Here is a 10,994-nt window from a genome sequence, read left to right on the forward strand (position 1 = left end):
TAACAAGTTCTATGAAGCGGGGCCCAGATATATAGGGTGTGGTGACTTGTCCAGTTGTGTTAGGATAGGAGAGGTACAATGTGACATGAAAAAATGTTGCCAAAGGAATCAGAGATCACTGAATATTTGTCCCTGGCTTAACACAACAAACCTTTGGCACACCAGACTCCTAATTGGTCCTGGCAGGATGTCAAAGCGAAACAGAGTTTTCTACCTGCAAACGTGACATTGCCATAAACAGTTGTTGCTTTCACCGTTAAAGGGGAAGATAACATTGATATCGAGTTTGTTGTAATAAAGCAGAAATGAGAGGAACAGGTCAATGAATGTTTACCGAAAGCAAAATCTGATTAAACATAGGAAAGATATGTGTTTTCATAAATTCATAATTATTTTTTATTTATATGAGAATCAGAATATTTGCTCAAACTTTCACTGAACTGTTTCTCTTATTTGTCTGCTTCTGTTAAAACCAATTTGATATCAGGATGGACTTTCCACTTTAAAAGGGAGAGAGAGAGAGGAACAAAAATGTGGGTCAACGTCATGAACAGGGTGCCACCATCTATTCCTGGAAAAACTTCTGTGGTTTTGTGTGCGCATGATGTGCATTTTTGTTGTTGATAAACGCGAGGAATTGATTAGCCATGGGCGTCACTACTTTATTCACACTCGTTCCCTATTAATTGCATTTGAGACTAATTAACACTTTAGAGCCACCATCGTTTAAAGCACAGCCGTGATCCCAGCCCATAGCATTCATGTGTCTTTCAGTGGTCTCTTTTTTAGGTTGGGAGGGTTAATTTATCTGGAGAGAAGACAAGAAGTTTGTCTGGCAGTGTATCTTGCCTGATATAGCACCCTCATACAGTTGACAACTAAATTTATTCATACCTTTACCAAGTTATATATTAGTATGTGAAAAACATAGGAATGTGACATATATACGCTTACATTTAAAGTATGATACAAAGGCCCTATTTAAACCAGTTCACCTTTCATTCCTGAGTTTTGAAAAACAGAACATTTCCAATTTGCAAGGGGTATGGATAATTTAGTTGATCACTGTACATCTCCCTAAACACACGGGCACCATAAGTAAAGAGCATAACTTTTAAAATGTCTTAAGTATCAATGGCATGAGCAAATGGGAGCATATGCTACGTATCAGTTGAAGAAATGAGACTTACAAGTCCATACCGGATCACATTTCAGAATAAAGATCCATTAATGAGCAGGAAGGTTCTCTTGGTTTTCAGAGGCGAGACCTGCTAATGATATTTCAAAGTTAATTCCATGTAAATTTCCGTTGTGTGATACCCAACACTTCCTTTCATGAACATTGCAAGGTAGAGATAATGCATTGAACACTTGTGTAGGATATCCCCTTTAGACCCATTCATATGTTTTTAGGTGGTGATGAGTCTTTCTATTCAACACTCATTAAATACGTGAGTGAATATGAACAATTGTTGATAGGAAGCAATGCCTTCCATTCGAACCTACTTTCATAGAAATATCAACCACAGTCTTGTTGAAGTTTTGATAAGCCTGGTTCGATCAGAAATAGTGCAGTATGGACCTTGGTTTTCCCCATCCAGTGGTTTTGGGCCAAAGGTTAATTTGTTATGCAGACTTTAATTTTCCACTTGCATTGGCAAATTGGTAGAACACATTTTTTTATAACAGTTAATGTTTTGTGTTTTAATGAAAGTAATACAAAAATTGAATACATTTCTCATCCTATGTATATCAACTACATAAATGACAAAAATACAGGTACATTATAAAAGCAGGAAATAGGTTTCGGCCATATGATCGAACAACCCCCCCCCCCCCCCCCCCAAAAAAAAAAAAAAACATTTAAGTAGAAAACTTCTTTTCAAACACATCAAATTTGTAGGATCAATATCATTACAATATCATCTGCATGCCTATCGAATTACCAGGACTTCATATGTACACTGTAAATAATACTATTGAATGATAGATTAAATTGGATTTCTATAGTGCTTGATAATAAATTATTGTATAATTGAATATGCATTTTGAATGTATATTGTACTCAAACTCATCAGCAAGACCAGAAAATTATGATCAAGTCTAAATGGTTGGTCGTACTATAAAGAAAACCACAAAACACTCTTGTTTTCATTTGAAAAAGGATATGATTCATATCACCTATACAGTACATTAAAATTACTTGTAGTTGCTCACTAACAATAGACAGAGTTAGATCTTACATATACTTGTACGTCCGTACAATTTCATTTTTTTCACAGGAACAACTTTAGGGACTGGTGACTAAAAGGTTATGATTGCCCCAGATTTATTATTTCATCGTAACTTGTTTGGAAACGTTTCTAGAAAGTAACCAACAATACTATTGACTTGATTAAATTAAAATGTTCAAATGGTGCTTAAAAAGGAAAATATACTACAAAACCTATATAGATATGGACATTCAATGAATTAATTCTTTCATTAAAATTCACTCTTTTCAAGATATGTAGTTCACAGTAGTGCTTTTTTTAAAATACCGATTTACAATCCACCATTTTGTCATCAATACTATTTCTACTAAATCTACTTTTAACTTTGCATAAAGTTTTTTTTAATCAGAGGCATATGCATCAAGGACTTTTTCTTCTAAATTAGGGGGCACAAATCAGAATTCTCAGACAAGCAAACAGGAAAAGGTACATCAACTATTTAGGCAGATTTTTGTGTTAAATTTTGGGGTTTTGTTGTACATACATGGGTATGCAAATAATGCTTCAAAAGCGGGGCAGGGGCTCGTCCCCCTCCCCTCCCCTTCCTGAATCTGCCAGTTCTATATTAGACCAAGTGAAAAGGGAAGCTTTTGAAACTACCACTTATACTGTCACTTCACTTCAGAAACTTCAGAAGTGGCTTTCAAGATGTCTATCAATCAACCTATCACTTCTGTCCAGTTTAGCTTCGCAAAGTGTCAGCGAAAGGACTTACTTTCAATGATAAGAGATTAGCATTTTAGGGGTCATGCTATTTCCTACTGTATACTTGGAGTCTAAAAAAAGAATGCTTTATTAATAAGCTGAAATATTAGATATAAGTGTAACCTAACAGTTATGCTCAACTGTGCACAGTGTCAGAGCAACATTTACATGCATTCAGTGCCATTCATTTCATGATTAATTTCTGCATGTGAGCTAATGTGTATTGCAATTCTGTCCAATGTAACACCATTGTTTATGCTTTCATGATGATATTCATTTTTCCACTCATGTTTATAATTCATTTCTATAACTCGCAAGTATAGCACATTGAATATATCTTGTTTGGAGCCAGAAGGGCGTTAATTCAAATGCTTTAACATAGAGTTAAGGCCCTTCTGGTTCTGTACAGAGAAAGCCTCCAACATAGGGCGCTAAAATTCCCCCGTGAGAGCTTGTGAGAGTTTGTTTACCCCTCTCTTTGAAATTGTGGCCGTTGTGGTTTCAGTCAAGGCGAGGTCAGGGTGTTTTTCATGGAGATATTTGTCTCTAGCTCTGTCTCTAGCTCAGGCATGCCTCAAAGGGTACGCACAAAACGTAGCCAATTTATTGGGCTAAAGTTTGAGCAGAACACAAGGGGTAATTACTCAGTTTGTCTCTTCTTCGTGTATGCATCTATGCTGCGAGCTGTGAGCCCTCGGAGAGATACGAGCGTAGCATTGTCTTTACTCAGTGGTGTGAGAGAAGTTTGTTTAGGGGAGGGTCGTTTTTGTTACTATTTCTTTCATACTATTTCTTTCATTCTGTTCTTGCATGGGTGGTTCTATTAGTTCCATTGCTCTGATCTTGTTTAGTGGTTGTCTCCCTTTTTATTCTACTGTTGTTTTTCTGCATGTATGTCTGTCTCATTTCTCTCCCTCTCTCTCTCTCTATCTCTCTCTCTCTCTTTCTTTCTCTCTTTATCTGCACAGCCCCCCCTTCTCTTCTGTATTTCTTCAATTTATTTTCCCCATTCTCTCTCCCCTCCCTCCCTACCTCCCTCGATCCCTTCCTCCTTTCTTTCCAATCTTACTCTTTCATACTTACATATTACTTTGCAACTTATAAATCTGTAACTAATACATTAATATCATCGGTTTGGAGCCAGGAGGACACAAACAAATATATTTTACACAGAGCTAATGCCCTTTTGGATCTAAATGTACACGGACAATATCACCTCCTTTAAAGCAGGACTGCATTTCTACCTGTAGCTACTTGCGCCCTCTATACAGTAAACAATGCCTAAGCGGTACCCGTTGATCCCCCATGATCTCCTTTTTCTTATGTTAACTGAGAGCTGATTTGATAAGATAACCACCTATCGGTGACGACGCATAGAGGTCTAATCCCTCCTGGCCAAACTAGAGCAGACAGGCTTTAATGACACACCGTGAAGCACAGACACGATTTGCTGTAACGGTGCTTTGTGACATGGGACCTTTTAGCATGAGAATACATGTACGTGTCATACCCACAGGAAGATCATGCGTGGCTAGGTGGGGCTACCTTATGCTATCGCTAGTGTTCCTTGTGGTTATATGGTCATCAAGTGCATCTATCGCTCCCAATGTCTGGTCCACGGTCTAGACTAGCACTCCATGTGATAGGCGTGTGAACTCTATTCAAATTTCAAAGTAGACGGACATGATACCAGATCTACATATGTATGCATCAAATATACAGACAGTATAAAGAAAAAAGTAATCACTATCAAAAGGCGCCCCAAATGGCAGTCCCACATATTATTACCCCATTATCTCTTTGATATGGAATAAAAGAACTCGGTGATTGATAGATCAATTGGTTTGTATTTCAAACGGGTAATGTAGATGTACTTAACTTAGCAAAGCTGAGATATATAATATATACAGGTAGTCTAAATGCTTGATCATATGTTTTAAACTGCACACTGATAGTTTTGGATAGTCTCTGTTGTCATAGATGCTCTTTGAAGTAAAAAGTTACAGGTATATCAAAACCCCTTAAAAGTTTCAAGTATTATCGAATATCGACTCTACGGCATGATTATTAATTTTTTGAGGGGTTTATCTATATTTTACTTGGTTTAACTTATTTTGTTTAAGTACTTTGAATGTGTCAAGTTAAAAGGCATTCAGTGCACCTTTTTTTTCTTCTTCATTTGTATTTTCCCTAACAAATGTGTTTGATATAAATGCCATTTAGCAATATAATGGGTTGGAAATCCCCATCTGAAAGACAATGGGGATTAGATCATTGCCCCGGCCTTGACTCATGCATGCACCGACTGATGCAAGAAAGGTGTGTTGCCACAGCTTTACTGTGAGCATCAATGTATATTGATTGGTGGTGCACAGCCCCAATAAGAGGTGATGGCGTTAAGCCGTTTTAATAGTAGGTTCCTCTTCTGTAGTTAGCATTGCATAACATTGGGAGTGGGTGGGGGCGGGGCAGAGGGGTAGCTGAGGCCCACCTCCTCCACAAATCTAGCAATAATATTTGTGCAAGTGTTTCCCGTTCCATTGAGCAGTAAAAGAAAGGAACTCTCTCTCTCTCTCTGTCTATCTGTGTGTCTTTCTCTATCTTTCTCCCTTTATCCCTCTCTCTCTCTCTCTCTCTCCAAATACTGGCAGTGGTAACAGACTTGCTAAGAAGTGTTAATCATGGAAACTACTGCACATCACGGTCCATCACATTGATTTAGTAGCGAGAAATGAGTCAGTCATTTTCACACCAGAACTGGCCTTGTGTAGTAAACCTTTAGCCATATGACTACTAGCATGTGTTACACCAAAAATGCTGACTGAGATGACGAAACGGCAGAGACAACAAAACTGGGCAGGGTCAACAATGCATGGGCCCCATAATTTTGCATGCATGTAGTCCCTGCATAGCCTTTTTGTTGTAGGATTTTGAGCGACATCTGTGTATCACAACTGCATGACGTACTCTCGGGTCATGTGTGTTGCGGTCAGATGTAAAGAGGCCTAAAGTGGGTTGTTTGAGAAGTTAATTCCAAAGCTTTAAAGCTGATTTTGCATTATATGCCACCGATGATTTGATGGTTTAATTTGAAAAGAACTAGCAAATCCTCTCTTGATGTATTTTGTAGATGTGTATGACGCTTGTACTTGTAACTTTAGAGTTCAAATTAAAGGCATTATATGAGGACAAAAATTATTCAGGACTTTGAAACTCGTCATCATAATGTTGACTGGAAGTCTGGAACCATTCAACATATGATGACGAGTTTTAAAGACCTGAAGAACTGGAACCATTGATTTCTAAATTCTGGGGTTTTCCCAGATTTGACACAGGGCCGCCCATCCAGCTCCTAGAATGTGGGGTTTGATAACACAGTCCCATTGTGAAAATGTAGCTGAACTGATATAATGAAAGTCATAATAGTCAATCTTGTGTGTGTGTTAACGTATCCTTTTATATTTGTTCACTTGCAGGAAGTGGTCCTATCCAACTATGGCAGTTTCTCCTGGAGCTTCTGACCGATAAGACATGCCAGCACATCATCAGCTGGACCGGAGACGGCTGGGAATTCAAGCTGTCCGACCCGGACGAGGTCGCCAGAAGGTGGGGCAAGCGCAAAAACAAACCCAAGATGAACTACGAGAAGCTTAGCCGAGGACTGCGCTACTACTATGACAAGAACATCATCCATAAGACGGCGGGCAAGCGCTACGTCTACCGCTTCGTCTGTGACCTGCAGAGCCTTCTGGGATACACGCCCGAGGAGCTGCACGAGATGGTCGGCGTCAACCCTGCACGCGACGATGACTGAGAATCCTGCGATGTGCACCGCGCAAGAATACCGGACTTGTGTGAAATGTTGAAGTTGCGTATTAGACAGAGGACATGACTGTTGCGTAAAGTTTATCGCATTCTATTTTTGAAAGAAAGTTATTCATTGGTAGAGGATATATTCATGTGGTGAGGAGTGTCGCTTTTCCTCGTGTAGAGACATTACACATTTGTTATTACACATTTGTTGTAATCGAACTCGTGAAATTCGTGAAATTCCGCCAGAGTCCTCTAAATTTGTACATGCATCTCTTCAGAAATTTAATTAGCAGCAGTGCAATTTCAATAATTCAGAAGCATGCACTTTTTTTATCTGTATAGGTTGAGAGTTTGCAGAATGTTAGATAAAGTAGCATTCGAATCTGCCATTAAATTCGTCCAAGTATGTCTTTTATGCCTTAATTTTTAAGCTATTGAGAAGGATTTTAAATGAAATGAAATTTTGACAATTCTTAATCCTTTTATGAGGTTAAAGCCTACAAAACTGTACTTAATCGTGTATAAATTTAATGCTTACATGTTGCATGCTTTTTCATATTTTTGTGAAGAAAAAAAAACTTTGATATGTCATCTGGAATGACATTTTGGAATCCAACCAGTTCTCTCCTTTTTAAAGTGAAAATTGAAAATGTACTATTATAGTTATTAAAGTCCTATGCATTTCCTGTAGTTTTAAAATAGTAGATGAAAAAGAGAGCCAGCAACTTATTTTTGTCATGCGAAAATGTCTGAAAGTGCTTTTTGAAGACGAGTCATGTTTATACCTACTTCAGTTTTTATTCCACTTGCAAGAACATTCATGTGACCAAACTTTTTTTATCGCTTGCTGCCTGAACGAATGAATATTATGACCAGGCTGAATTAGGTGGTGTGAGACAAGGTTCGTTCCTTGAAAGCCAGCAACTTGCAATATATGATTTAATTCAAACCTTTTGATTTACATTCGTTAGAAGTACATTCCAAAGTCGTCTGCATCGTAGTTTTATTCTCTTTTTTTCTTTTGTTAAAAATGACCAGTGGTTTTCATGTTCAATTGCAATCACATTCCTTGTGGGTTTATGAACATGATATACCAATTTGATGCAAGCTATTTTTTTTTTAATCATCTCCTCTGAATGATGAACAAAAAGGTGCTACAGTGTATTAGTATGTTTTACCTTTGTGATATATTTGTTTGTGTTATCTTTCACGAGGGCTGATCCCTTATGGGCTTTGTGCAAAAGTTGTGTACGACTTTTTTTGTATTATATTTTGTTTCTAGGTATCATGCAGAATGTTGAGATATACCAAACCTAATGTTAGGATGGTGAATCCAGGCTTTTGTTTTAATAATTTATTTTTGTGCATATTGGTTCAACTGCTCATGTGGGTAGAACATCTGATTTAGTCTACATGTTTGTGTGCATGCACAAGCTTTTTTCTTGTATTATGGTGTACTAGCATCTAGCTTCATAACTCTTTAGGACCTGGTGTCTGTAAAGCACCGGATATTGGTCTTAGCGTCTTACACTCAGCGTTTTTCATAATACCGATACAATTTGCTAGCACCAGATTTTGGTGTTGGCGTCTTACACTCGACTTTCTTCTTAATATCGATACAATTTATTAGTGTTGGGGAAGAGTGATGTCAAACTGCTTTAGTGAGTACTTAAGCTTTTGTGGATCACTCAACGCTATCCTTGGCAAATATGGGATCATCCATTACCATACAAAAGCATGCATGTGTGCATCTTTATGGTATCATTGAGGGCTTAGAGTAGGCTATATGCATTCCCAATTGAGCTTGGGTAAAACGCATCCAGTTTTCTCAAATCTTCTTCTGCTGCTTATGCGAGGGGCGAAGAATGTAATTTTGTCCAAACTTGCCATTTTAAAGTACCATGGAGTTTTATCTGATTTAGTACAAAGTGGGATGTGTATTTGAAGACATAAGTTCAGCAGAAATGTACCTAACTACTAGAAAGATGATGTGTTTTATCATTTTTAAACAAGGAAACTTTTGATCTGCGCACCTTTAAAACTTGCCTAATTGTGCTAGAATGAAAAGTATATTTTCCATTTGGTTGATTTATTTTTTTCGTCTTCACATCCATGTGCCTTGGTGTCGATTCACAGGAAGAAAAAATATGCCTTCTAGAAAAACGTACTGCAGAAGTTTACGATATTTGTAGATTGTAGCCAGAGAAAGAACAAGGTTTTGAAAGCACTTTTTTATATTTGTACTTACATCAGTTTTGTGTATAGAAGGTGGCCCATGCTTCGTATTGGCTGTAAATGTACATGTATTTCGTAATGTGAGAGAGAGAGGGGGAGGGAGAGAGAGAGAGAGAGAGAGAGATAAAGAGAATGATAGTGTAGCAAGAAAAGCCTTTTTGTGTACACATGTGTTTTCTAGAGAGTGCAATTTGTGCTTTTTGTAAATGCGCGAGTGACTGAGATGGAAAGAGAAACAAAAATGAGTGAGAATTCATGAAATTGTATGATAATTGTAACATGGTGGATTTTAAAGACTGAGCAATTAGTGCTCTATTGTGTTAACAGAATTTTTAAAATCCATATTTGTTTATGGGTACTGAGTGATGATAACAACTGTATGTAATGGGATCTGACATGAAGAGTGCCATTAAATGTATTGTAAATAGGAACAATTGTACCAATGGTGCGCCTTGTATAAAAACATAAGAGAATGAAAGGGGAAAAACTAGAAATTCAGTCGCCTTTGTTGTAAAATAAGCTTTTTGACACACTAGAAGAAAATGATTGTATTTTTCACAATTTTTGTAAGTATTGTTTATATTTCTGTTTCTACACACAGACCGTAGATGGTCAAAGATGATGAATATTTTGCTTTGAGTTCTATAGTGGTGTTTTATAGTGCTGGCACTGTTTTTCACCTGTTTGAATTATTTTTTTTCTGACTGTGAAAAGTCCTTTTATGTCCTTTTATTTTAAGGCAAAACAGAAGTAATGTTATCTCAATATGTTGTTTCTGTAATACCTGAAAATGCTTTAAAAATATGAACTTCATTTCAAATACCCTGAAACATTCATCCTCCAATATTACATACGGTGGAAGCTGAAGAACTCACATGTTCTGTCTATAAAAGATAACGAGGTATACATCATTGTTTAAAAGAGAAGATTTTGTGTTTTTCTTAATGTATTGAAACCAAAGTAAACTACATGGATACCACACTATGCACACAAGTGTTATGTTAAGTCTCGGTAACATATTATTTATATTTTTATTTTTTAGAGGATTGAGTTAGATTGGTTAATATGCCTTGATCAATTGTTTTTGTTATTGTGTTTACTTCTCACGGTTCTGTTGACGTCAATGTGTTTTCAGACGTGGACGGTGAAAAAAATAAAATTGTGAAATGTCGACGTAAATTGTTTATGTCAGATTGTTTCCATTTGTTATGAATGGTTTTGACTGATTTGGATTTAGGGTTTTACGTAGCAAATGTAATATCAACATTTGAAGGGAAAGTGTGGATGGTTAAAAACGAGTGTAGAGCAGGAGGCGGGAACATTGAAAAGAGGATAAGAGAACGGGGAGAGATTGGGAGAGGAAAGAAAAATGAGCCAGACAGAGCGGGACAGGAAAATGAAGAGAAAATGAGATAAAGAGAGAGAGAGAGAGAGAGAGAGAGAGAGAGAAGAGGGTAGAAAGAATAGAAAATATTGGGGAAATAAAATAGAGAAAATGAGCGTCGGAGAGAACACATTCAAATGAGAGAGAAAGAAAGCGGAATGGAGAAAAGAAAAGAGGAGTAAGCCCAGATAGAGTGCGAGAGAGGAAGGAGCATGGCATAAAGAGGGGTGAAAAATTGGAATTGGGGGAGGGGGCATTTTCCCGGCCCCCCCCCACTCAGTGTTTTTTTAGGGTACGCATATGCTTGTTCCCTCTTTTTGAAAGCACCCCCTATCTGAGGACTGCCGACATTTCCGACCCCCCCTTTCGTGGGCTTTTCGCGGGCTTTTTCTGCATTGGAGACCCCCTAAATCATGAAAAATGCTCAATGTACCCCCCTAAATTCGGAATAATTTCTCAGGAGTCCAAAGAGATGAGAGAAAAAAAGACAAAACACCCCTTTTTTTTTACAATTCTTGGGCCGGACTTTGTCGCACGAAAAGTACCCCTTTACCGGACATTTTGGTAACACGCATGGGGTCCGT

General features: G+C 37.6%; 1 protein-coding gene across 5 annotated transcripts in view; it reads left to right on the top strand.

Annotated features, from left to right (window-relative positions):
* ets1 (ets homolog) overlaps positions 1–10,205 on the top strand; it is a 51,827-nt gene extending 41,622 nt beyond the window's left edge. For 4 of the 5 annotated variants that reach the window (XM_030976923.1, XM_030976933.1, XM_030976919.1 and 1 more), the window contains one exon: positions 6,455–10,205. In XM_030976923.1, coding sequence (XP_030832783.1) covers positions 6,455–6,792 — 338 coding nt within the window. In that variant the 3' untranslated portion in view covers positions 6,793–10,205. 5 annotated transcript variants of the gene reach the window in all.
* Positions 10,206–10,994: the final 789 nt, after the last annotated feature.

This window comes from Strongylocentrotus purpuratus, unplaced genomic scaffold (assembly GCF_000002235.5).
Source record: "Strongylocentrotus purpuratus isolate Spur 01 unplaced genomic scaffold, Spur_5.0 spur5_scaffold_1, whole genome shotgun sequence".
Lineage (NCBI taxonomy): Eukaryota > Metazoa > Echinodermata > Echinoidea > Camarodonta > Strongylocentrotidae > Strongylocentrotus > Strongylocentrotus purpuratus.